The sequence below is a fragment of the Aspergillus sydowii genome (genome assembly GCF_001890705.1).
Source record: "Aspergillus sydowii CBS 593.65 unplaced genomic scaffold ASPSYscaffold_5, whole genome shotgun sequence".
In the NCBI taxonomy this organism is placed as follows: domain Eukaryota; kingdom Fungi; phylum Ascomycota; class Eurotiomycetes; order Eurotiales; family Aspergillaceae; genus Aspergillus; species Aspergillus sydowii.
In genome coordinates, this window is record NW_024467863.1 from 23928 (window position 1) to 50265 (window position 26338).

At 47.8% G+C, this 26338-nt stretch overlaps 9 protein-coding genes across 9 annotated transcripts; 5 read left to right on the forward strand and 4 right to left on the reverse strand.

The window, feature by feature from the left end:
• Nucleotides 1–1156: 1156 nt before the first annotated feature.
• sac6 (fimbrin) lies at nucleotides 1157–3880 on the reverse strand. Its single transcript, XM_040846902.1, has 5 exons — nucleotides 3603–3880; nucleotides 3299–3509; nucleotides 2568–3241; nucleotides 1480–2462; nucleotides 1157–1414 (listed from the first exon to the last, which is right to left on the reverse strand). The coding sequence occupies exons 1-5, from the start codon at nucleotides 3623–3625 to the stop codon at nucleotides 1383–1385; spliced, it is 1923 nt and encodes a 640-aa protein (XP_040702209.1). The 5' UTR covers nucleotides 3626–3880; the 3' UTR covers nucleotides 1157–1382.
• Nucleotides 3881–4881: 1001 nt separating this feature from the next.
• On the forward strand, nucleotides 4882–7732 carry ASPSYDRAFT_57712 (DDHD family phospholipase; the record flags this gene model as incomplete). Its single annotated transcript, XM_040849416.1, has 6 exons — nucleotides 4882–5566; nucleotides 5723–6341; nucleotides 6397–6863; nucleotides 6945–7033; nucleotides 7085–7542; nucleotides 7612–7732. The coding sequence occupies 6 exons, from the start codon at nucleotides 4882–4884 to the stop codon at nucleotides 7730–7732; spliced, it is 2439 nt and encodes an 812-aa protein (XP_040702210.1).
• A 332-nt stretch (nucleotides 7733–8064) lies between these two features.
• Nucleotides 8065–11175, reverse strand: ASPSYDRAFT_132071 (PX domain protein; the record flags this gene model as incomplete). The annotated part of the gene is made up of 2 exons (XM_040840594.1): nucleotides 10518–11175; nucleotides 8065–10468 (listed from the first exon to the last, which is right to left on the reverse strand). The coding sequence occupies exons 1-2, from the start codon at nucleotides 11075–11077 to the stop codon at nucleotides 8065–8067; spliced, it is 2964 nt and encodes a 987-aa protein (XP_040702211.1). The 5' UTR covers nucleotides 11078–11175.
• A 153-nt stretch (nucleotides 11176–11328) lies between these two features.
• Nucleotides 11329–12313, reverse strand: ASPSYDRAFT_44727 (PaaI family thioesterase). Its single transcript, XM_040846903.1, has one exon. It carries the CDS (start codon nucleotides 12227–12229, stop codon nucleotides 11753–11755), a length of 477 nt encoding a protein of 158 aa, XP_040702212.1. The 5' UTR covers nucleotides 12230–12313; the 3' UTR covers nucleotides 11329–11752.
• Nucleotides 12314–12596: 283 nt separating this feature from the next.
• Nucleotides 12597–13177, forward strand: ASPSYDRAFT_57715 (transcriptional coactivator p15/PC4 family protein; the record flags this gene model as incomplete). The annotated part of the gene is made up of 2 exons (XM_040849417.1): nucleotides 12597–12884; nucleotides 12947–13177. 2 exons carry the CDS (start codon nucleotides 12597–12599, stop codon nucleotides 13175–13177), a joined length of 519 nt encoding a protein of 172 aa, XP_040702213.1.
• Nucleotides 13178–15067: 1890 nt separating this feature from the next.
• ASPSYDRAFT_152417 (uncharacterized protein) lies at nucleotides 15068–18410 on the forward strand (the record flags this gene model as incomplete). The annotated part of the gene is made up of 2 exons (XM_040842188.1): nucleotides 15068–15760; nucleotides 15813–18410. The coding sequence occupies 2 exons, from the start codon at nucleotides 15068–15070 to the stop codon at nucleotides 18408–18410; spliced, it is 3291 nt and encodes a 1096-aa protein (XP_040702214.1).
• Nucleotides 18411–19203: 793 nt separating this feature from the next.
• On the reverse strand, nucleotides 19204–21446 carry ASPSYDRAFT_57717 (putative C6 finger domain protein; the record flags this gene model as incomplete). The annotated part of the gene is made up of 2 exons (XM_040849418.1): nucleotides 19204–21003; nucleotides 21309–21446. The coding sequence occupies 2 exons, from the start codon at nucleotides 21444–21446 to the stop codon at nucleotides 19204–19206; spliced, it is 1938 nt and encodes a 645-aa protein (XP_040702215.1).
• Nucleotides 21447–22746: 1300 nt separating this feature from the next.
• Nucleotides 22747–24420, forward strand: ASPSYDRAFT_44731 (uncharacterized protein). The gene has a single exon (XM_040846904.1). The coding sequence runs from the start codon at nucleotides 22903–22905 to the stop codon at nucleotides 24319–24321; it is 1419 nt and encodes a 472-aa protein (XP_040702216.1). The 5' UTR covers nucleotides 22747–22902; the 3' UTR covers nucleotides 24322–24420.
• A 190-nt stretch (nucleotides 24421–24610) lies between these two features.
• On the forward strand, nucleotides 24611–26160 carry ASPSYDRAFT_31089 (aminopeptidase P family protein; the record flags this gene model as incomplete). Its single annotated transcript, XM_040844836.1, has 3 exons — nucleotides 24611–24774; nucleotides 24865–25897; nucleotides 25960–26160. The coding sequence occupies 3 exons, from the start codon at nucleotides 24611–24613 to the stop codon at nucleotides 26158–26160; spliced, it is 1398 nt and encodes a 465-aa protein (XP_040702217.1).
• Between the last annotated feature and the right edge of the window lie 178 nt (nucleotides 26161–26338).

The window sequence follows — 26338 nt, forward strand, 5'->3', positions numbered from 1 at the left end:
AAGCGCGTGGCATTCTAAATTGTTCTGGAAGCTGGGAACTGGTCTTTGATCCGGAGACTTGTTTTCACCTGCCTCATCGCACTCTTGATCAGACTTACCTTTAATTCCTGTTCAATTTGATTCTTTCCAGTTACACCTTTTTTGCCCTTTAATTTTTTATGTTATTATTTTATTTTTTTTTTGTTGCACTACTGGTCTTCCTGCCACGTCGCGTTTGCTTTGCCTTTTCCCTTCCATCTCTCTCTGTTTGCGCTGCCATATGACTTTGCAAGGCTGAACGGGAACTGGAAAAAACAAAGAAAGGGAAAGGAAAAAGGGTGCTAAAGAAATGACGGCTAAGTGATCATTACCTCTGGCACGAGTTTAATTATCCCACGTGGTATTTATCATATTGCATAGAAGCGGGAATCAGATTCGAACTCACGCCGATCGGTTCATTTTCTTTTGCCATTTCCAATTCCACCTCCGCCGAATCATGTCATCCTCACGTTGATTTCGATGAAACCAGTCCGTTCGTTTTCGCCTTCCGTCGCAGATTAATATAAAACGATTATAATCCCCGTCTTCGCCCATGACGTTCCGGTCGTGATCCTCGATAGCCGTTTAAAACTGCAAGGGACGTTGTCACTAGTAGCTGTAGGATTTACTTTATTAAATACCACAGACTTCCCAATTGGGAATACAAGTTCTCTTAGAGGTAGGTGGGTACAGCGAGATACGCATCTTGGATTCTATTTGGTTGGGGATTCTATTGTTCCGCTTTGATTTCGAATGGAACTTATTAGCTGCCAGCCTGCTCATGCTTTAAAGATGCAGCTCAGAATCGGCACTTGACACTACAATGCCATTACAATCAAACTTAACTTGTAACTGCAAATTGATCAACTGTAAGTAGAGGCAGCTCCGGTGAACCTCCTTCCCTGTAACAGTCTTGGTTAATTTCAGATATCATGCATGGGAGGTTTATCACTAAATGTAATACAATAGTACGCACTCGTGCTGAATGAACGAAGGGGCCCCATTAGATCTCTTTCTTCAACAACCATCTAAGATTATCAAGCGTGTTTTCCAGAAGTCGTTTAATATTAATATTTCATGAAGTCCAAATTACAAAGAGATTTTCATTTCTATCCTTCAAGAAATACCTAACTATGATACCAGTAGTACGCATTACATATGTTTTAGCTTATCACAACGCTGTCAGAAATCCACTAAGATGTTTTGGAGAGCCTCCACCAATACAGAAATAGTAATATTGTTTCCTATTTATTTTTCATTCTAAATGACATTTTCAGGTGATGACACCCGCACCATAAGCATATCAAGAACAGCTTAGTAGAGTAACGTGGGGCGAGACAGCCACTCTTTCCCGAGCTTGCTTACTACATTTTCTCGTGTGTAGCCATAAGAGATCCTTAGTAAACAAAGTATTAGAACTATATCCTCGATATAAGTAGTTACCTATTGGGGGACACTTACCGATAAAGGTAGTCACCAGGCGAGACCGAACCTGGCAGATATCCTCAGGCACCAGCCAAATAGTTGCACCTAGCTTGCGTGCGATACTGATGCTGAGTTTTGCGTTCGCATAGGCTTGTTCATCAGTCTGGCCTGGAGTCACAAGATCATAATCGACATAGGAGGCTTTCATGCCGTTAAGTACATCGAGCAGGAACACGCCGGAGCCAATCGACTGATCTTTGAAACTGCGTATGGAGGAGCTGCGGCCACCTTTGCGGGATAAATCATTCGCCCACTTTATCATTTCTGAGTCGGTGATTTCGCGCTTACCCAGTCGACTTGCCAGACTTGAGAGAGTATTGGTGATATCCCGTCTCATCAGCTGCCACACCAAGCCCAGTGTCAGGGTCCGTTGGCCATCAGTAATATCGGCTCCTTGTACACCCACCAAGGAGAAGCCATGATATTTACCAAGTTCGATGGCATAGTTGGTGTTTTCTACTGCCTTGAAACGCATCATCTCTTGTCCTGATGCTGGCGGTTTGTTGACGTGTCTCCAGTTGACACTCCCAGGAATAACCTTGTCGTATGCTTGCATCAAGACGGCTCCGTCGCGAAGGTCATCAAACAATGAATTGACGGCGGGCTGCACATCGAGTGAATTTAGCCATAGGGTAAACACTCTTGCCTCCCGTTCCCCTTCGGCGTCAAAGTCCTCAACCTCCAGCTTTTCCTCCTCCGTAATCGGGTCAAGACCAGGGATGGTGTTGAATAGATTAGCAACAAACGCAAGATTAAGTTTTGGATTCCCTGCAACAAGTGATGTTGGAGTCAAGAATTTGCGACAGTTTAACTTTTCCGCATTTGTCAACACTTCCTCTGCACGTTCTAGTAAGTCTCGAGTCTGGAGCGGTTGTCGTGAGCAAAGTTCAGGTGCCAATTGATTTAGGAGGACGGTGTAATTCTCGCCGTCTTTCACATCGGTGGAGAAATTTGTAACCCTTTTTGGGAAGATGACGCTGTCAGCTCTTGGTCTGTAAGGTAAAAAGAAACAGACCAAAGGCATTTGAATTCTGCATGAGTGGGGGAATTCCAATATCGCTTACCTTCGCGGCCATTGCGCGTTTTTCAAGTGGTAATTGAACCAGCGCAGCAGTATCTGCTCAGGAGGAAGACGTAGGAATTGCTCCAATGTCTCGTCCTCTTCAAGAAGCCTGTACAGCTCGGGGTGAAGTTTGATGTCAATTTTTCCCAGCAGACCGCGGCGAATAATTTGCCAAATCAAGCCCAGGATAAGATGTTCTCGCACTTCTATAATGTCGCCGCTTCCGATGTTCACGACCGAACATCCGATCCCCTTAGCCGAGTTGATGACAATGTTGTTGTTTTCGGTCATGTGGAAAGCGTTCAGCTCCTTTATTTTCCTGCCAGACTTATTCAAGACGCGCTCATCGATTGTGTCCGGAACGCTGTCGTTGATCAGTTTGGCTAGAACCAACCCATCTTTGCATTTATCGAACATCTCGAAAGTATCGGTAGGAAAGGGTAGAAAGTGCCCAATGTCCGGGTCACCTGCGAGGACAGCATTGATATGCCTCGTGAATTCAGTTCTCTCATCTTCATTAATTGTATGCGTCACATTCGAGGAGGAACCTTGGACATGGATTTTCCCTCCTACACTACCTTTCGAAGCGTGTCGTGGTGCATGGGGGGCAGCTGCAGAAACAGGGTCCCGAACAGGTGCGCCTTGTGCGGAGCCGGAGCGAAGTTTGGCAATGAGCTTTGAATATGTTTAGCTGCTTTACAATCAAAAGATGTGTAAACCGGGGGCGCTTACATCAACATAATCTTCAAGTTCCACCCGACGAGAGCTGTCAAGCTCAACCTCTTTTAGTGTTTGTCGCACCGTGTCGTAGGGTTGGCGCTCTGATTGCTGTGTCGCTTTGATCACCGTGCCCTCATCTAGATATCCTTTGTCGTCCACATCTAGTTTCCGGAACGCGTCCTGGAGAGAAAAAATTTCACCCTGCTCGAACTGCGGGTACTTCCTACAAGGTGCAATTAGAGACAGTGTGAAGTATAATGAAGGCAGGGACAAAGCGAGAAGAATAAGCGGGTGTTCAACAGATATAGCTACGAACCTTTGAAGTCTGATCACGTTCATTTTGCCTGGCGCCCTCAGGTCTAGCAAGAGGGTGTCAATGGATTTCAGGAAGGGCAGGGCTTTTGAAGAGTCCGCTTTCAGACAAGGATGAAGGAATTCACTGGTGAGTAGATTTTCAAACCGGAGAGCAGGGAAGGAGGGGGGTGGACGAGTGCCTGTAAGGGTGTGGCTTTGACGATACACTGTGGGGGAGATTTAAGTACTACTACTCCGTACTCGAGTCGTACTATCCATATTTAGGCAGCCTAAGCCGTGGCCCAGGCAGATTGATATTTACTGTACGTACTCACCTTACAAACGGAGCGGGGTGGGGTCGACAACCGTAAGATCGGCTTAGTGCCTGTCCTCAACAGCGAGGCCTCGTACTGCTGCGCATTTGAAGACCATTCTCCGTAATAATACTGTTCCAGAAATATGAATCGTCGACATGCTCCAGACTGACAGTTAAATTGTTTTGTACTCTGTGCATACATCTAGACGGTACCTCCGGGAATTCTACCAGCCCTTGTCAATGATGTAATGAGCCAAGTTCTAGAACTTACCTCACTACATACTACGTAACTAAGTGTCCCTCAGTTGCTTGCTTAAGTGGCCGAGGGAAGACCACACAGTAATTGGGCGGCATCGCTCAAATCTGCCTCCGCTCTCAGGCTTCAAGTAGATTACGTCATATGCTACGTATCGCAAAATAGACTCCCGTTTCGATGTTGAAGGAGCGCTGGCCTCTGGTGAAAGTGGCATTGGTTTGTTGGAACTTGTACTGTTAATAACGTCGAAGGGCCCAAGGAGGTGTACGACGATAGCCTCCTGTACTTGGGATGGTTTGTGCCGAGATACTTTATGCCAAGAATGGAACTAGGAGGCTCTTGCCTGGATTGGAAGACTCAACGATTTCCCCCAGTTTCCCTTTCTACTACTCGGTACATATTGCCTACTGCATGCAAGAAAAGACCCGTCCGCGAGATTCCCCATCAGCCACACGTCTACCCTTTCGAGAAACTTGATTAATACAACATTTCTTTATTACAACGTCAATCTGACCTATTCCTCCTGAATCTCGCTTCATTCTTAAAAAGACAAACCTACCTCATTTGGACGCATGAACCCTTCTCCCCCATCGAGGTTGAATGCGGCGTCCAATCGTACTGCTCACTGCTACTCCGTTAAGTTCTCATCCGGTTTTTGTCAGTAAAGCCCACGCTGTTGGCATTGCGTCCCATATTCATCGCGCCACGGTCAGTTCATTCACGGCGTTAATGGCAACAGAAGCTCCGAGAGAGACGGCTTGCTCAAGAATATCATCACCCCTCAACAACGCTGAAAATACATATAGCCAGCCGAAAAAAGGTAATGATACACAAGATGTCCTCCAGAGGTCCCAAGGAAGAGACCATACCGTGTCTCATAGGCATAGGCTTGGCCTCCGCCACTATCCTGTTGACTCCCCGCCTCTGAAGGCTAGATGGTTTTACGCAGTAGACTCGCCTAAATGGAAACCATCTTTCTTGGATCCAAAAAAGGAAAATGTGAAACCCTTGCCTGCTCCTAAAAAATTTGTCCCCTTTACTCCAAAGGATTCTCAGTCCCTCGAACATTCATTCCAGCGTTTGTGCAAGGTCGAGATAGAACTGGAGAAAACACATAACGACCGGCCAACAGACAAGTCATGGGATGAACCAGTCAACGTACCGGTCAACGAAGATTACCTTTTCGATGTGAACATAAATCGGAGGGAATTGGGCCCAGCCTACTGGGTAGGGCCTGTATATGAGGTTCGCCGTGGCACTTGGTTCTTTCAGGAAGGATCTACAATCAAGCCATGTGAAGAGAATCTTGCAACGCAACTTGAGGAAGGCTATTTGAAAGTGAAGCCGTGGCGCTCGGCAGAGCATAGCCAGCACGTAACCCGGCCCTTGACGACAGCAAATAGCCTTGAGCAAGGTTAGTCTATTAATAGGAGATCGAGCTGCCAATCGCGCACTAACCATGCAGATTGTACCGAGAATTCGGCGCCTCCGTCTACCAGTGAAGCACGAAAACATCGCTTATTCGGCTCCTACATGAATAGCATTGTCACATACCAAGATTCTACAACAGCACTGCTCACGAGCGATGATTTTATGTCCAGAGTGAGTACAACAGTTTATCAAACTCTCGGTGGAGTACCAGGAACCAGGGTAGTCCGTGGTTTTTCAGAACCGAAGAAGTACAATGGGACCCAGGATAAGAACTCCGGTGAAATACCAAGTAGCAAACCATGGCCCGACGCCCCAGGTGCACCAACCGGAAACGCAGCCACGGAAGGAGCACCAGAACTTTCGGAACCTGATATGTCGCCAATGGAATTGTCGCAGGACACGGCTCAGTCCGAGACGAGACCGATTACAACATTGGAACGGCGCGTTTCATCGTTAGCTGGTGCTCAGGGCTCCGTTGATCTCGAAGAACAGGCGCGTAAACAAGAGGAAAAGGAGATGGAAGATTTAAGAGAAGGGGATGACGAGGATAGGGAAAGGGAGATCGATCATCTCGTCCTGGTTACACACGGAATTGGTCAACGACTTGGTCTGCGGTTAGAGAGTGTTAACTTTATACACGATGTGAACGTCCTCAGGAAGACAATGAAGCGCGTCTATAAAGCGTCGCCAGACCTTCAAGCCCTCAATTCTTCTTTCCCAGATAAACAGAAGAATTGTCGCGTTCAAGTATTACCTGTGTAAGTTGAAGGACCATAGGCTCAGCGCCGTTATTTGGTACTGACCACTACCCAGGTGCTGGAGGCATCTGCTGGAATTCCCTTATAAAAAGGTTGGACAAACCCGCAGTGAATTGGACCTAGCGGACGCAGACACGCTCGAAGATGACGTATACCCTGCGTTATCAGACATCACGCTTGAAAGCGTCCCGGCCGTCCGAAACCTCATCTCTGACCTTGCCATTGACGTGTTGCTCTATCAAAGCAAGCACCGTGAGCAGATTTCTGCTATAGTCAAGCAAGAATGCAACCGGATCATCGAACTCTACATGAAGCGGAACCCCTCTTTCAATGGAAGTGTGAGTCTCTGTGGACACTCTTTGGGGAGTGCAATTTTGTTCGATATTCTTTGTTCCCGGGGCATGGAGCTGAAGAAGACTGATGATCTAGACGAGTCATCTGCCAGTGCATCAGCATTTACATTTGAGTGTGAGGAATTTTTCTGTTTAGGGTCTCCGGTAGCTCTATTTGAGATGCTCAAAGGCAAGACGATTGCTGGGCATCCTACCAGGGGAGACCAGTATAATGCAGAAGAGAGATCTAAGCGACAACCTGCAACTCTAGGCACAGGTATAACCATTAACGAGAACCAGTTCGCCGTATCCACTCCAAAGTGCCGGCAACTGTACAATATATTCCATCCTTCTGACCCGGTGAGCTATCGCATGGAGCCCTTGATATCTCCAGCAATGTCGTCGATCAAGCCACAGCCTTTGCCATCTGTCAAACGGAGCATCTGGACCGCATCCGGACAAAGCCTTTCATTGATCGGTAGTCGTGTGGGTCAAAGTGTCGGGTCACTATGGACTAACTTCACTTCTGGTGTGGCGAGTAGTCTGTTGAACCGCAGCCTTGGTATTGGCCCCGAGGATAGTTCTTCACAACAGTGCTCGGGTATCCGCTCGCAGACACGGCCACGTACCTCGCTGCGACCAGATCCGCCCGGGAATCGAAGCCCCACCTTGATAGACCCGGATATAGAGACATTATACGAGGGGTTTCAAAAGGCCAAGTTAAAACGCGAGAAAATAACTACTAATTCGAAGGCCGAGCATGATCCGGCGTTGCAGGAGACGGACCGTGGTCTGAGAAAATTGAGACTTGAGGAAGAGAAAGTGAGAATATTGAACTCCAACGGACGAGTCGATTATAGCATACAGGAGTAAGTTCAGGCTCCGCTTCTGGCTCTACCTTGACGCATATATTAACATGGCTTAATTCGGTGCAATAGGGGGGCATTTGATATATCCCTAATTGCAAGCCTTGCCAGCCATCTTAGCTATTGGTCAGACGAGGATGTCAACCACTTCATGCTTTCACAGATGCTCTGCAGAAAGCGTACCCAAGCTTAGAAGCAGCTAAACCAAATAATAGGTGGAACGCCCAGCTGCGCTAGTTCATGGTATGGGCTATCCTATCCCAAGACAGGCCATGTGCTCTATTAAACATCGACTAAACCGGTGACCCTGAAACTTTTCGAAAACATGGATGTCTCCACCGAAGGGATATATCAGCGTACCCATCCATGGGTCGGCGAGCAGCCCATAACGTATGTTGCAAAAAATAGATTGCGAAAGTACTGGGTTTCATAATAAGATAAAATGGGTTCGAGTACTTAAGTATCACAGTATATAAATATATTCATTATCATCAATGCATATAGCGCCCACAACCTTACCGGCAACTATAGAACCACAGCCCTTAGCGCCTGTAAAAGGATAGAAAAAACAAATCCTCTAGCGACAACTTCAATCTGAAGACTGTCAAATACTTTGCCAAGAGCTTCGCGGCTAGCTACTGCTCCCATGACGCTCGTTATAGCTTGCGGAAGTCCTTTTTGGACAAGAATCCGGCGAGCGGCCTCTCGTTGACGCTCCCTTTCAGTATTGGACATCGCCGGCGGCCAGGTGCTCAATTCTTCAGCTGTCGGCAGTGCATTCTCACGAAGTTTAGTTAGATACATCCCGACAGCCTCGTCTGTGGTATGACTGTCGATCATGGATTCCTGCAGTAAACCGCGGATAGTCTCTAGACTTGGGTTACCCGGTCGAATTATATAAGATTTCGCCGCGTTCAACAATGTTCGACGTATGTTCCAGGCTGAGGATAGTGAATATAATTCATTTATAACGGCAAATATCAGCTCCACTGCCATTCGCGTTTCGTCTGGCGAGATAGTGCTTCCCTGGCCTTTCCGCGCGGCCGCTATCTCTGTGGATTTCCTGTTCTCCGTGGGTACGGCATCCCTATTATTATTATTCTCTTCCGTGAGACTGGCAGCAACGGGCGAGACCCGACCACCCAGGCCATCATCAGCATTTTCCTGAGACGTGCGGGTTGGTCCGATAGTAGTCAATGGCTCAGTAACAGGAGCGACCTCGACGGGCGTATTGACGCCACTCGTATCACTCGAGTGCTCCGACTGAGGTGGGAGCGCACCGATTGCTGTGTCGTCGCTTACCCTCAAATCCCCCCGTCCGGTTGACATACCACCATCCAGAGGTGGTGCGCTTTTCTGAAGCGAGACGCGACGTCCTTTACTGTCACCGCCTACATCTGGGCCAGCTTGTGTCTTTTTGTTGGTCCCTCCGCCGAATACACCAGTGACACCCTTGGGTGCGTTTGTTAATACGCCCAATACACCTTTGCCAACATTTTCAAACGTAGACTGGCCTGGAAAAGCAAAGCCTGGCTTTACCGAAGAACCTGTGGTATTTGCACCAAGCCGACTATCCTTTTCGAGAAATCGTCTCATAGTCACACTCTCGGCAAGGGGCTCGTGTCGAAGAGCGTCATGCAGGTATCGCTCGAGATCGCGTGCAAGAGCTTGCCGCGTTTGTCCCTTCCAAGATGGTATGAGTGAATGAGTGTCACCAAAACGCAATTGATTCAATCTCGCTATCGTCCCCAGGGTCTCATGAATAGATTCAAAGTCCGCATATTTCTTAAATACCATCCATCCACTGGTACGTCCAGAATGAGGTTCAACTTGAATTAAGTAGTCAGACGTAGGCTTTGATCGTAAGACCGCCGTATCCTCAGAATCGAAACTATCATCAACTGTTATAGATGCGCAATGAAGAATTGAGGCTGGTGGAATATCATAACTGTCTGAGGTGGAACTCGTTGGAAGCCCCGGAGACTGTACAGACGGCGAAATTATTGAGTTGCTCACTTCGCTGGAACTGACTTTCTGTCCTTTCTGAATCTCTTCGATCAATTTGGTTTCTGGCGGAGTCCCTTCGCTACTCCGTCGTTGGCCCGCCAGGCTCCCCACGCCGGCATCAGGAAGGGTACGGTTGTTATGCGTTGAATCATCTGCAACCTGTGTGTTGTCCTGCGTCGCCTGTTCGGCATCATTGGGAAAGTTTTGCGCTGCAATCATATCGCTCAGGCGTTTGGCTTCTAGCAAGGCTTCCTCAGTTGCTTGATCTACTGTATTAGGTATCGAGCCCGGCGTCCTCGACGGAGAAATCGGTTCTGAAACGCCGTCATCCGTAGACCTTGAAGGGATTTCTGAGTTGCCCCCGGAAGCTTTGGCTCCTGTTACGCCATGGTTTCGAGCCCCCTCCACACCGGCATCAATTGCACTCATTATATCGGATTCACCTTCGCTAAATAGATATGTAATCCAGCCATTTATAAACTCAGGCCGTGACATATTAGAGATCGTCGACTCAAGGATAATCCCGCTTAAAACTTCCCGCAGAAAGTTTCGCACTGGGATACAATTGTATGCGCCGGCATCCAGAAATCTGGCAAGAACATCGTCGGACATGGTCTTAATTTTTTCCCCTTGCTGCCGCTGGGCTAGAAGACTCGAGAGGCTGCTCTCAGGGTTCGATTCTAGATATCGCTGCACAGCATCTTCTGCTGTGATGGCAGGGTCGGCTGCCTCAAATGCCGCACAAAGCTCATTCAGAAATACGATAACCATAGAAGACGAATTAGTGAGAAATTCTAGGAAGGTGTCTACCGTTCGTTTACGGCAGAGATGGGAGGAGATGGCGGTTACGAAATCAGCCAATACCTTCCTGCATGAAACAGGGAACGTTGATTCAGACGGAAGAATCGGCTGATACCAGTAGCTTTTGAATCTGGTAAGCATATGATAAAATATGTGGTATAGGATCTTACTTCACGTAATCTCGCACTGCCGCCTCGATTAATGAATGTAGCGCGGTGGCCGTCGCTGGACCAAGGGAGATGGATAAATTAACATCCATATCCAACTTGCTTTCCGTAGTATACTCCCCATCATTGTCAACATTCGGGTCGATTCCAATTCTTTGCTTGCTCTTCCAGTCAAGGAGTTTATAGACTATGTTTAACGAAAGCTGCTTCCTGTTGGAGCTTAGGGTTTCTGGTGAATGACGATTACTTGCGCCCTCCCAAGACGAATGTAACGCAATACCGAGCGCTATACCAATGAGTAATATCCCAAGTCTACCCAGGATGATATATGTAGCTCCCATAAGACAAACTAGAACAAGAAGCAGCGATTCGTTACCGCATGTTGATAGGAAGTGTAGCATCCAGTCCGCCAGCTGTTGCATCTGCAAGCCATTCGAGTTGGCCTTTACCGGCCGGTCGTCCATATCGTAATTCACGCCGTTGGTGGAAAGAGGTTGCTCGATGTGTCGAACTTGATCAGGTTGGAATTCGTGCGAGGCATCGTTTGAAACGTCCATATTCATTGGGGTCAAATAGCCGGTACATGAGCCGCAATCAATTCATCAGGGCGTTGCATGCATTCAATTAGGTCGGCAGAACGGTATGTAGGAGCCAGGAGGGGTGACGGAGGTAAAAGGAATTTCTATACCCCTGTGATCCTTAATGGTAGTACAGGTGGTAGTTATGAGGCGAAACATGATCATTATTGAAGTGTAGTTAATACGATAATATTTACGTAATATATTGCTTTTCCATATGTGGAATATGATCTACCGTGCCAGTGGGCAAGCTGGACTGCTTATTCTCTTAACGATAGTTAACTTACTTGGTTCCCTCCTAATGATGTTCAATAACGCTACTCTATTCCAGTTACCCTTTACCAGTTCGAGGTGCAATGGTTATCCTGTTTTCCAAAACTCAGACTTGCAATCTTGCGGTTGATTTTCAGAATGTGTCATTGATTTATTTCTCAGTTTTCATCACCACAACTAGTAAATGCAAGACTGAACATGTACCCGCTATTCAATGTGAACCTACAAAATAAAGCAGGGGGTCCCCAGTAAACAGGTGGAGATGGTTATCCGCTATCTGAGTGAACCCAGGCACTTAAAGTATATGTGAATCACGCCGGACGCAAAAAAGATGGCGGTGCGGTCGAATCCATGTGGCTGTGAGCAAAAGGTCTTGATTCAAGTTGGCTATCGTGCTTTGATGTATTTTGTATGAGACCCCTGCGCCACTAGGGTGGTACTGCCAGGGCTGGTGCATTTTGAGATAGTTATGGTAGTAAAGGCGAGAGACCTGCCAACTTTATTGGCATAGCCTCGGATATCCAACCAGTCCCCTGCACTTGCGGAAGAGAGGTAATTGACATTGATGTTGGTGCTCACTCCAGTAGATTCCAGTCCACATGAAGCGATTGCCAAGCCGCCTGCCCAATCCGTGACACAAGCAGAAAATACACCATNTAAGCCGCCTTTGGAGTTCAGATGTTTAGCGCCAACCTGAAGCCTCGCAGAGAATGAGCCTTCTTCGGCATGATATATATCCACATCGCTAAGCAGGAAGTTGTAAATAGGGCTGTTGGCTTGGACACGATTGCAAACATTAAGAACCTGTTGTAACGGTGTCCTAGTCCCATTTGATTCAGCCAAGTTATTTTGCGCCATGGCCATCGGGCGTCGGGAGAGAAGCTAAGAGAGAAAGGGAATCAATTAATCCAGATCCAAAGTGTGTGCATGTTTGTGTGGAGACTTTTGGGGGTTGTCTTGTACCTCGATCCATTCGCGAAATCTTAACCCCATAGAGCAGGCGGGGAGAAAGGCGGCAGAGCGTCAGCCTCAATCTTCAACCTCATCTACAACATATCAAGCTTGAATACACCCAGCGTACGTACTGACATATCACCTCATTAAGATCATTGTACCTCTCAGCTTGCTAAAGCATATAACCTTTCCTAACCTATAATTACGGATTGAAATTCATAAGACATCTCGTCTATCCCTTTCAAGTATCCAGCTTCGAAAGGCAAGACCAACAATTATGACTTCGCGGTCTAGAAAGAGAGTTTCAGAGGTCTCTGATAACTTTGTGGTTGATGACGAAGCTCATCTTAACAAGAAGTCTAGGACTAATGCCTCACACCTCTTAAATTCAACTGGCCCCCGTACTCCCCATGGGATCTACACCAGAAAAGAGGACTCAAATGGAGATAGCTACTGGGAAATCTCAAAAATGCGTCGTATCACTATATCCTCGTTTCGGGGCAAAACTATGGTCAACATCAGGGAATATTACGAGAAGGATGGGGAAGAGCTTCCTGGGAAAAAGGTAAGCTGCAGCCACACTTGCATAGTTATCCTAGAAAAGATCTCTAACTGCTCACAATAAAGGGAATCTCATTGCCAATCGATCAATTTTCCGCCCTGTTGACTCTTCTACCTGACATCGAATCTGCTTTGCAAGAGAAGGGAGTATCGATCCCTCGACCAGATTATGTCGAGTTAAGTGCAAACTTCGATGGTAATGGCGGAGAGAAGGATTTGACTGACGAACCCTCGGGGGCTCGGCCCTCGCGACTGAATATTGAGGCTACAAGCGACGAAGATGAAAGCGAAGAATAGGGCTTATGAAGGTAATCCGGATGGGAGGTATACTCTTGCTGTAATTTGAATTCCAGTCCAGTTTATTTCATGCAGCAACAAAGGGGCAAGCTGATTATTTGCTCTTGTTTCGTGTCTCTATACACAATCTCCATTCAACTTAAAGCTAATCATTATCCAATTACTTGACCGCCCACCCTGGATAGTGCTGAATCGAATGGCTTTTCATTTTTGTCGAAGGTTTCCATGAGCTGCTGCTCCCACACATGATCTCTAGTAGGAAATGTCGCGCCCCACCAACAAATGAAAGATTCAGGATGAAGATTGCCTGGGGATTTAGACTACGAATCCTGCTGTATTACTGGATCGACAATATTCGTTGGTTGTTGGCATGCTGTTCATCTACCCATCAGATCAAGATTTATGAGTAGGGCAGCAGGGGACTGTTTACATAGTATCCAATATAGTTAACTGGAAACAGAAAGAAAGAGGTGCCGCAGTCCGTGGCTATGCAACATCACTCCATAGCCAGTTCAACCTAAGCATTAAGTATGGCCGGGGGCTTCAACGCTTTACCGGTATTAGGGATGTTTGGCCAGCTTGATGCCCTTGTTGGATAGTAAGGTGCGAGGTGCGGGGAGCTTTTTATTCGATCACCGAACATTTACCAGCCTTTCTAGGATCTCAGCTGACCATGTAGGTAGAAGAGTACAGTCCCTTTGGCGAGTCGTAAATCGAGATGCATTGATTGAAATTTGGCCATTGACTTTGAGGCATTGACCCCACATTTCGAATACCAGTCAGTTGTCACCTCCTCGTCGAAGAACCAACGAGTCAACGACACCAGGAGGAGTCAACTTGCAGTCCGCCTCCTCGGTGCTTCTCCATTGGATCCACCAGCACCCCTGAGCCGTCTTTGCAGAATTCCTCGATTAACTAATGTCATTGCTTTTCTTTCGCTTGTCCGTGAATTGTATTGCGGTCGCCATCACCTACTTCTGGCTTGACTCCGAATGTCAGCGTTATTTTGAGACTTGAACATCCGTTACAAATGCGCCTTTCGAGTACCTAATCAATTTCATTTTGATATTGCTAGTCCGTTGTGTCCGCGAGATACCCCCATTATTATTTGCAACCAGAGAACACCAACGGCGCACCGAGCATTAGCTGTTCATCGAAGACCGAGGCTGGGTTAAGTACCAACTGGGACTCAATATTTTGTCGTCCTTAAACACAGAAGGCGATGTGTTTTTCTGACGACTCTTTCCGCTGTGTCGTGCTGTATTGAAACACTGAATTTAACAATCTGGAAACCGTCAAGAGGACACGCCGTTGCCAATTCACACGCCAATTCACGATCTTTCTTCAACACGGGATGTCTATCCCATCAACCGCTATTATTCCAAGAAAGTCTCACATTCCATGAAGTATGCCGTATACCTTCTCCGTCTTCAGAGAATTAGCCCAACTCACCCGCCACGCTCTCACCTAGCTATCATTACCGATATTTATTCTCAACCCAATAGCTTTCTTCTTGCCAGACGGCTGTTGCCATCATCAATTTATCACCGTCTCTAGCTGCGACTGCAGACGTTACGAATCACAATAGATCCCCACACGCCTCGAAACGGATTAATTCTCCAGCTTAACTCCTTTTCATTTCGCAGCCCCAAACTTGTCTTCGCCGTCGGAAGTGGGTTGTCACGAAATCAAGCGCGTTACCTAGGATTGGCTCATACCTATCGATTTTCTGCTTGCCAATACTCGTCTTCGGAAGCGTTTCTCCTTGTCATTGTTACATGTCCGGAATACGGTTTCTCGCAAGAAACGGTGGATGCGCTTAACATTGAGCTGGGGACGTTGAAAATGTCAGAACCACCCAGCGGACAACTTGCCAGCTCTCCAAATGCCATGGATGATGGCAATATCAGCGGGGGTCTTGGTAACTTGAACCGATGGTCACAGTCAACGACCTCTAGCAACTTTTCGCCGAATTTTGTAAATCATCGGCGCCAGGAGAGTGCCCATAGATTGCTTGCGACAGATAATCATATCTCGCACAAGAAGATCCCAAGCTTAGAAACTAGCCCCCAGGGTCGTTTCCCATATCAGATCAGTCAAGAGAGTCACGGTCCATTTACAAGAAATCATACTTCACAGTCAGCTATTGAGCGGAGTCATATGGAGACGACAATGCCAGACCAGACGGAACTAAACGCGCTGCCGAAATCATCCACGAATACGATAGGTCCATCTTTGTTGCGGCCTGAGTCCCCTCTTTTCGAGTCGGCATTTGTACGGAATGATCTACGAGGGCAAAAAAGTTCACCAGAAAAGGAGCTCTTTGAGCCGGTGCCAGCTGACTATTCCACCCACCAAACCTCCGGCCACCCCTACAGCCAGAATGATAAACGGCGACAAGGTACCTCTCAGAAGGCCATGCTCTCCAAAGCTCTGCAGAAGGCGAACACAGCTGTCCTTCTTGATAACGCAGCGAATTTTGAAGGTGCTATGGAGGCGTACCATGATGCATGTCAACTTTTGCAACTAGTGATGCTTCGAAGTAATGGAGGAGAAGATGAGAAACTTAAACTTCAAGAAATTGTAAGTGCACACGCGTTCTTAGGTCGTGGGATCGCAGCTCATAAACAACCAGCGCGACACTTATATGATTCGAGTTACCGAGCTCCAGCGTATGGATTTTTCGTTTCGCAATATCGACAGCAAGGCGCTTCCTGAACGTCCGCTGAGTCAAGAATCGTACGGCGAATATATTCAAACTGTTCAGGGGGGTGATTATGGCTTTGCCAATGGAGACTCCGGCTTCTTAGAACAGGAATCACCCGCTGCCCGCGAGACAGTTTTGGAAGGGGCAAAGACATCGGTTCAGCCGCACATTCCTCCAAGGCGCCAGTCGTTGCTCCCATCAACTATAGAAGTTGGCGTGCATAGTCAAAATTTCTCGTCTATTGACAAGGATCAGGCGAATTCTGCACAGTCTATAACCCAAGGACAGCCCTTTTCACACAACCGTGAGAACTCGAGCGTCGTTCCCGCCTTTTTAGGGGAATCAATCTTGGAAGAGAATGAGCATTCTCTTAAGTCTCGGTTATCGGAGCTATCGGTTTTGAGCGAGCAAGCCCGAGATATGAATGGGTCGACTTCGTGGCTGGATACTATAGATGAGTCTGGCGCTTCTTCATCGCCGTCGACGCATTCAAAAGCGTCGTCTGTATACTTGCGCCGCAGAAGAAGCACTCGTAACAGCCATGGTACGGAAGCCGAGTTCGATGCTGCTCTTGACGCAGCGGTGGAAGCTGCATATGATGAAGGGTTTGAACCAGCAAGCGGATCGGAGGCGCAGGAAGATAATGATGATGCTTTTGCAAACGCTCGCCGCAATGTTGAAATCGCGAAACAAAAAGTAAGGGAAGCTGAGCGAGAAGCCGAGGTGGCGATGACACGGGGACGGGAATTACGTCGACCCCAGGAGCAAGACAGCTCGGACAATATTAATGATTCGGGACTAGAGTATCTTGACGAGGAAGCGGAAGAAGAGGAACGATTGTTAGAAGAGATGACTAGGGGCTATGTTATGGATGATTTCGAGTTTGACCTCCAGTCGAAGTCAGCACTTCCGCGTCAGTCTACTTCGGGCGGTCATCTAAGGAACACTTGGGAGAGCCCTGCCACAATTAAAACAGTAGCAACAGGTGGGACGCTACCGCCTCTTGTGGAGGATAATACGTTTCCTTTCGAACAGAGTCCAACTCAGCAAGGGGAGCCAGATTTCCACCAAGCCTTGGCGCAGTCGGCTTCTAGATCAGCTCACGCACAAAGCGTACGCGCGCGAAGAATGTCCGGTCAGACCACGGTTGAACTCAAGATCGAGACCAGTGCTCGTTCAAGCTCTGGGTCGATAAACCCCGATATCTCTCAATCCTTGGGCAGACGAGCGACCCGGTCCTCAACGGCGCCAGAACCATTAGAAAAAGAAGAGGATTCGACGAGCTTCACTCTACAACCAAACGGTATCTTCGACGCAAATTCCTCGATAGATTCGACAGTGAACCAAACTAAGCGGGATGCGTCTATTGGGTCCGTCAATGAAGAGACATCCTCGAATTTGTACCTTGCTAGGGAAGTAACACAAGTTGAGGATGACGACACCAATGGAAATTCTAAAATGCTTTCACCAGCTCGCCGGCCGATGGGTAAGGTGCCCTCCGCGCCAGATAATCTAGGTAGGCCGCATCCAAGCACCTTGCCTCTTCGATCGAGAAATGTATCAGTGCCAAATCCAGACGTTTATACCGATTCCCCAGCCACACCGTCGATGAACGCATTCCCCACATTGGATTTCCAAAAGGGAATTGCAACAGCTTCGATAAATGCTTTGCCCACACCAACTGCTGCCAATTTTGTCTCCAGCGCGCTGCCAAGCGACGGCCTCTATTTGTTTGACAGCTACATTCATTCGCCAACCAGCCCTGGCTCCCCCAATCCGCTTGCTACTAATTCACCTCTCCCGCTAGAGCCTTGTCCTGAGTCGTTTCTCTTACGTCCGTTCTGGCTCATGCGGTGTATATACCAAACCATAGCCCATCCCCGGGGCGGATACTTGTCGACGAAATTATTCGTTCCCCGTGATGTTTGGCGTGTTAAAAATGTTAAACTTAAAGGCGTCGAAGAAAAAATTTCGAACTGTGACCTGTTAACGGCAGCATTACTCAAGCTATCCAAAGTTGACATGTATGACGCCGACGCTGTTTTGGAAGAGATGCAAACATTTGAGAGTGTATTAGATCAGGTTCAAATGTCATTATCCAAGAAGATTGGCAGCGAGGTGGGTGTACAGGGCGCCATGCCTCTCTTTAAAGCGGCACAAGCGCTCGACGATGTCACAACTTTTGATGCACCACCGCCGAGAGTGTCAAACGGACCAAGCAAATCATATTTGAGCTCTTGGCGGAAGCTACGGTCTAAGAATTCTGGATTTGGTGCGGGCTCAATGCCTAGCTCAAAGGAGCCAAGCAAAGACCATTTGACAATAAGCTCACTTCCAATGACCCCAATACCGAATGCCCAGCATGCCAGCCGAAACATTTCACAGGTGCAGTTCAACGGACCGAACGCGAACTACATGAGTGCGTTGGGCCGACTTTGTGATGCTGCTCAAATTTTGGGTGAGTTAAAATTTGAACCGCACTTGCTATTGTGGTTACTGACGCAGTATTATTGTTCTTTTCGCTAGACCAAATCGCCCAACAAGTTGAAGACCCGGGCTTGAGACACTCTTCTCAAACGCTTGTAGGGTTGGAACTTAGCACTCGCCACGCGGCTGAATTCTTTGGCTTTTACATATGCCGATTTGCGCTTAACGACATTGGTATAATGCTTGATAAGTTCATCAAGAGGGGTAGTGAATGGGTTCTCCTTTAAGCAAATGCAGGTTGCCTCTTTTATTTCTCTTTTGACGCTTGGGCGTTTCTTCTTTTTCTTTTTCTTTTTTTACGGTCCGCCACCTATAATTATACCCCTGTGGCGGTTAAATCCTTTGGCTGACATCTGGGAGTTTCTTATCACTTATCATGATGATGATGATGCAACAACACATCGCGCTACGTTTATGATAATTGTCTTGTCTACACAATACCCCATGTCATGTATATAAGTTCCAATATATGTATACATACATACGTTGCAATCATATCAATTTCCTGCACGGCCATTTTGGCTCTACCTTGAGTGCCATCTGCCCGCTTCCCAGTGCCAATGATGGTACGCATGATAATAAAGAAACCTACTATGTGAACTGTAACATAAGAAAACGGGGGTCTTCATCTCGTTGATAAATATGTAGCCTCTTAATATTGCTCCGCGTCAGAGAATTCTCTGAATGTGAGTCTGGCTGATTCACTGAAGATACCCGCCTTCCAGATCATCTCCAGAATGGGCACTTCGAGTCACTCGATGTGGAACCCTCTTTCCTGTGCCAGGGAGGGGCGACTAAAATAGCTTTCCAAATCAAATACTGAAATCATTTCTCAGAAAACCTCCCCCGACGACCCGAGACAAATTTGACGACGCCGCTCTGCGTCACGAAGTATTTCCGCAGATAGCTTGAGACTTGGCGCTAGATGCGCGTACCGGTCGACCTCTGTTATCACGCTAGATATAATACTATCCACGCGGAACGTAGAGGGCAATAAAGCCGCGAGTGTAGGAGACATAGTTGCGCCCATTATTAGTAGTGATTGGGATACCATTGATAGAGCACCTTGCCATAGATACGGGAGATGGCCGTCACGATGACTAGTCACATTCTCTAGTTGGCATAGGGTAGCCTCTAAACAACGTCGGCAACATTCTCTTACCCACGGATCGCCTGCTGTCTGCTGATTCTCAAAAACCGCCAGTATATAAGGCCGGTAGATGATTGTTCGACAGGCGAAGTACCGGAGTCTGAGGACAGTCTGGACGGGCTGCGAAATGGGGGAGTGGGATAGAGGAAACCGAACGGGTTGGGGAAGGCCGTCATACCATTGGGATAATTGGAAGTCTAATTCCGACACGATTGGTGCAAGGGAAGCGAGCGTGAGGGTGTTGTCTCTCTGGTAGATCATGTGGCTAACTCGATTGAGCAATCGCCTCAGCGCAATCTCAGCTAGGAAATACCATAGTTCGTCACGACCAGCACGGTTGGCAAATGTATGTTTGGCATTCTCGTCGTTCTTGCCCGCATCATCACCATCGTCATCGTCATCATCATCATCATCATCAAAGCCCTCATCAAATTTTCCTGGAAGATCGACGAGCTCCTCAAAGTTCACAATTCCAGAGTGCGGTAGATCTAATTCAGCCAACAGATCACTTTCATAGAGGAGGGTATTCCAATATACCCTCACACTTAGCTCCCTCCATTGGATAGGGACACGAAATGGGCTGCCGAATAATAACTGTAACTTGATGCTGGCGTTTGATAGCAATGCCCAGGCTTCAAGTGGCCGCACCAAGTAAAATAAGTAAGCAGCTGTCAGGATAATACATTGCGCGGCAGCTGCAGAGTTGCGCATAATGACAGATGGCAGAAGATTCCATGCGGCCGTAAAATATGAAAAACCAGGAGGATTCTTGTCCGTCGGTACCAAAGCGATACTGCCATACTGGGCGGCACAGCCAAGAGCTAAAACCAAAAGAACAACGCAACTCTCTGGGCCTTCCCTAAAGCCAAGAGAAACAGCCGTATTATAATATCTTGGCCATGTGTATGGATTAACACACGCATACCAAACGTTGACTAGTTCAAAGAAGGTTTCGATATAAGCCGGGGCGTGGGATAGATCAAGCGTAGCGGGAGTATCCATTCTGAGCGGCTCACGGGCCATTTCTAACTGTAACAGCGTTTGTGGATCATATGGGCGAGCCACTAAATCCTCAATCAAGGGCCAATTCAGGAGATTCAGTGCCGGCGTGGTGTGTACTTTGGGCATTGTTGATATGCTTGTTGGCGGGTTTGCCCATGAGCCGAGTCCGACAATGCAGGTTGTTCTTCCAGGTACAACGGGATGCCTAGACGATTTCGCAACGATGTCATCGCTTCTAATATTGATGTCGTTACTTGTTGCAGGTGAAGTCGAGGACAACGGCAAGCGAGCATTTTCCGCTGCTAGGCTAGTTTGTAGTAGTCCCTCAATTCTTGTGAGCCTTTCAATAATCAATTTATCTCCAGCATCTAGCTTTATACCGGGTTCCCTGTAGACGCATTCTGCATCAAGGTCAGTGCAGAGTTGGCACCTTGGGCGTGCTCCGTTGCACCTAGTTTTCCGTAAACGACAGATTTGGCACTACTTTGCTTATACTTAACGATTAACAAGGTTTGGATGGATGGGGGGAAAAAAAGAAAAGAAAAAAAAAAAAAAGAGGATGTTGAATGGATGGGAACGAGAGCCTCAATATGACCGCAGGCTCTATGCATGCCATGAGAGTCTTTGTTCGCAAAGCAGNAAAAAAAAAAAAAAAAAAAAAAAAAAAAAGAGGAGGAAGGGGTGGGAAATGGAGCGGGCAAAGCTCACGTACTCAAATGTTGCGAAGATCAGAACGAGTGTAGGTCAGAAAGGTGATAAAAATGGAGCACAGTGAAGATACATACAGCAATTGTAGCACGTCTTCGGGGGTATTCGGTGGCTTCGGAACTGGGGCGTTTTCTCTTGTCCGCTAACTCATTTAAAACAGTTGGTGAATTAGAATCGAAGGGTAACTCCCTGTCCCTCTCTGGGGAAATAGACATGGTTTCGGATGCGGAAATGGTTAATCTAAACATAAGCGGACCAGGCCGCCGTGGAAGAGTGCAAGTCTCTTTATATACGCAGGCAAGCTTCACATGCCAACAAAATCACTGGCCATTCGTACCGTTGAGCTGTTCAAAGCGAGTATCCAAACTTTAGTACTCCTAGCATTTCTCGTGGTTAAGAAGGGCAAGGCATCGGATATTTTGAACACCAACAATTAGGGCTTTTGTCGTATCGGACAACGCCTTGGGCTGAGGACGGAGTTCGGGGAAAGTAGTGGTTCTGAATCGTTCTCGAAACAGCGAGAGATATGGAATAAAGGGAAAACTTCTGGAAGAAGCGTGGCACGGACACTTGAAGAACCGTCGGCAGTAAATACCGCCTGGAAGCTAACCACTAATCCAGGGCCGTCCTGATTGCTAGGCGACTTGGTGGTATGGCCCCGAAATATTGACTACTCCGTATGTGGTGGTGACTCATGATTGTCTTATTGTTTCCCCACCTTTCAACGTTCTTTAAAAATGTATCCGTCTTCTGGTTGAGCGGGGAAGCATTAATAATATGTATGACGGATTGACGGTGGTTCGGGTTCCTAACTTCCTCGACGGACTGTACCGGCCGTTGACCCCACGTGAGAAGATGGTGGGGCCGTTCTGCTATGGACGTATCAGGAGTCCAGGACACTGCGGAGCGTGGATGGACTCCGAAGTCAAATTCTCACCGAGAGCAACGATTAAATCAACTTTGGCACGATTGCCTGTCCCTAGCTCAACCATAAAGCCTGGCCGAGGCTTGTTTCAAGGGGTCAGGTATTGTTTGTCATACCTTCCGAGATACGGTCTGTCGTCCGTGGTGGATGCTCAACGGAGCCGATCTAATTTGGAGACGAGAATCTTATGCGTCATTCCCTTGGTTATTCTGTCCGTTTGGAACTGTTGGTGGGCTTGCCTTTATATGGAAAGGTGTTGTCGTGAAGGGCTGAGGAGCCTGCCATACCGAAGCGACTCCACTTAAGCAGCCAACCCAAGGTGAGGACACTACCCAGCTGAGCTCAGTGTTGGAAGCCGATCTTCGAACAATCTATGACAGTAACATTCAATGGTTGTGTCCGTTACGTACTAGAGACCTTACTACTGTAGAGTACGGAGTAGACGTGGAATTAAACAGAGGTAAAGGCAGTCGTTCCTCATGTCGGGTCTGGCGGGGCCCAGTCCAGATCGGAGATGGTCGTTGCCAAATATGGAGTAGTGTAATTAACGCGTCGCTTTCTCAAAACAAAGCAACGCGAGATTAACTACGGTCACACCTCCCACAGATTCGCAATAACACCCTATTTGCGCCTCACAATTTGAAGACAAATCAATCTCTCATTTTACTTCTGGTTCTCATTGATCGGTTTCGAAAGCGAACGCAATACCTCCTTCATCGATAATACGTTTACTTGATATCGATATCATGCCCAGACCGGCAGCGAAGCGCAACCGTCTGGCGACGGCGGCTTCGAAGCAGACCCAGAGTCATGATTCATCGCGAGATATCGCTGGGTCTCGCGATATTTCACGGTCACCAAGAAGCGATGCAGTGGGCAGTTCGCGACTTGCGAATAGCGCTGACCCATCCGATATTATACGACAGCTAAGGAACCAAACACCACTCAGAAAAGCGCACGGATTTGCATTAGGGTCATCACCTGGAACCGAACAGGGAGCTACAGGAAGTCGACCACCTACGAGGGCCCGGGGCTATTCTTCGACCCTTTCCATTGCTGGGCGCAAAGGAGATACGAGCTCCAGGATCCCGGGAACGCCTGCTTTTGAGAGTTCGATGTTGAGCAACTTCAGACGACGACCTCGACAAGCGAGTATTCTACATATGATGCACGATGAGGATGGGTCATCCGATCTAGACGACGACGACTTTCTCGGCGGCTTAAGTCCGGAGGATGAATCAACACCACTGAATATCTCGCGAGGGAAATCATTGGTGCTTAGGCCTGCCGTGTCTTCCCCTGAGCAGTCTCCGTCTTTACTTTCAAGTGGTAAATCTTCGAAGCGCAAACGGTCAGTCGACGAAACCGAAGCCTCCAACTCGTTTCTCGGTTTTGAAAGAAGCACACCTGGGGCCCCAACATCAGGAATGGACACAAGACAGAGAGGATCCCCCGCTGATCTGCTCCATTCAACACGATCTCCGGCTACTTTCAGCGAGACGATGGTACCGCCAATGAGCAGCCCTGTTCCGGGTCTCACTTATGGAATGTCTACACCAGATTCAGATCGGCAGGTTTCTCGTGCAAACCAAGTCCAGATCCCAAAGGGCGCACAGCCAAGTGATAACAAGCTTCATATCCCAACAGCAGCACTCCAAGATAAACTTTTGCCTCGAAGGCGCCAAAGGAGGGTAGTGCGCCGGGCCGCATCCAGATTTGATGTCCTCAGCGAATCGGATGGAGATGAAGTCGCTACACCTGCGCCAGACGATGATGAATTGAGTTACTTACCTTTCCGGAATCGTTCTCGTACGCGACGACATCCAGCGAATAAGCCGAAACTGGCCACCGGTAATCGAGGCGAAGCAGATATGAAACCTCACGGCAAAGATCCCAAAACCGTTAAACAAAACGGCATTAGCTCTCGTAAAGAAACAAATAATGGCAAAGAGAACGAGTCAACCGTCATGTCCTCACCTTTGTCATCAGCCCTTGAGTCCGACGAATTCGATCCTGAATTCGACCTTGAACAAGAATCTCCGGTCAGGGCTTATTTAAGTGAAGAATTAAGAATGCAGGCTCTAAAATTCGCAGAGGTGGATAAATGGCAGATGGAGTTTGAGGATGTGATTACCAGCACTCAGGAGAATGGGGCCTTTAGGTGAACGCTGTTCAACGCCCCAGGATATGAGTTTCACTTATTATGTTTGAACTAGGCAAGTTAATGTAACCTTAGAAAATCTGAGAAGTTACGTTTATCACACCCCCGTAGACTAACTCTAGATTTACATCGAGCCGCTGGACGGTGATTCAACCCCGCTGTCAGATTGGAACCCCGCTAGTTTGCCGAGCAGGGCCGATGGAAGCCGCCGTTGCATTGGACACACATAAAATAGCTCCAGTCCCCAGAAAAGTGCGCTTGGACTTCTTACATAGTAGTAGAACGGAAAAACCATGACTTCTCTCGACACCATTCTCACGGCCAAATATCCCGCCAAAGCACATGCTCGTCGGGTTGCCGATGGTCTCAGGGCTCATGGCCACAGTGGAGGCGCCATCTATCTAGAAGCTCAGAAAACCCGCTTAATAGAAGACAATGACGAGCCGGTGCCCTTCAGGTAAGTGCTTCTTGGCCATGAAAGGGATACTATTCTTTGTTGCAGGCCGTATTATTTGTGGAAATATTGCTTATTTGTTGACTATCGCAGGCAACGCCGCCCTTTCTTTTATCTCTCAGGGTGTTTGCTACCGGACTCGTCTCTAGTCTACAATATCGATTCTGATCATTTAACCCTCTTCATTCCTCCTGTTAACCCAGATGACGTGATCTGGTCTGGCCTTCCACTGTCACCTGCGGAGGCACTCGAGCGATATGATGTCGATAATGTGTTGGAGACACCTGAAGTCAATGCAACATTGGCGACCATTGCTGCCTCGAAAGACAATAAATGTGCTGCTTTTGCGATTGCGGAGCAGGTATCTGAAGGTACAAAATTTGAGGGCTTCTCTGAAACCAACTTCAGCGTACTGAAGGGTGTCATTGAGGAGACTCGCGTAATAAAAGACAGTTACGAGGTTGCGCTTCTTAGGAAAGCAAACGATATCTCCGCCAAGGCCCATATTGCAGCTATCAAAGCCGCGAAATTTGCGACCAACGAGCGCGAAATTGAGGCGGCATTCATTGCAGCCTGCATCGCTAACGGAGCCCGTGAACAATCATATCATCCGATCGTTGCCTGTGGCGAGAACGGAGCCACTCTACATTATGGAAAGAACGACGAGAACTTGGTCGACCAGGCTACACACCGGAGGAAGGACAACGTTCTAATTGATGCCGGCGGAGAATACCGTACTTACTGTGCAGATATCACCCGTGCGTTTCCGCTGAACGGTAAATTCCTACCAGAAACTCGCCAAATCTACGAGATTGTGCTCCAAATGCAATTAGAGTGCATCGATATGCTGAAGGAAGGGGTACAGTGGGAAGACGTCCACGCGTACGCGCACCGCATTGCGATCAAGGGCTTGCTGAAGCTGGGCATTCTGCGCGGTTCAGAGGAAGAGTTATTTGACAAGCGGATTAGCGTTGCTTTCTTCCCCCACGGCCTTGGCCATTACCTTGGAATGGATACGCACGACACTGGCGGCAACCCGAACTATGAGGACAATGACACCATGTTCAGGTATCTTCGTGTCCGGGGTCAGCTACCGGCTGGGTCTGTTATCACCGTTGAGCCTGGTGTAAGTCTTATTCACTCCACGCTGTGTCTTTCATTGTTAATTACTGATTGTTTCCCCTATAGATTTATTTCTGCCGTTTCATCATTGAGCCGTTCCTCAAGAACCCCGATCTCCAAAGGTATATTGATGTGGATACTCTGCAGCGATACTGGGCTGTCGGTGGAGTTCGCATCGAAGATAATATCCATATTACTAAGAATGGCCACGACAACCTGACTACAGCGCCCAAGGTGATTGAGGAGATCGAGGCTCTGGCTGCTTAGGACCACAACTTTATAAAACACCGAATCCCGAATTTCATGCTCTCGAAGGAACATCATAAAGTACAGAACCATAGAGTAACACAGCTGCAAAGGAAATCTTAAGGACGTAGAATTGCCGATCAGTGGGTTGTGTATAGGCGGCCCAGGACCTGCAGGCACATAAACAGGTGGCGGTGCG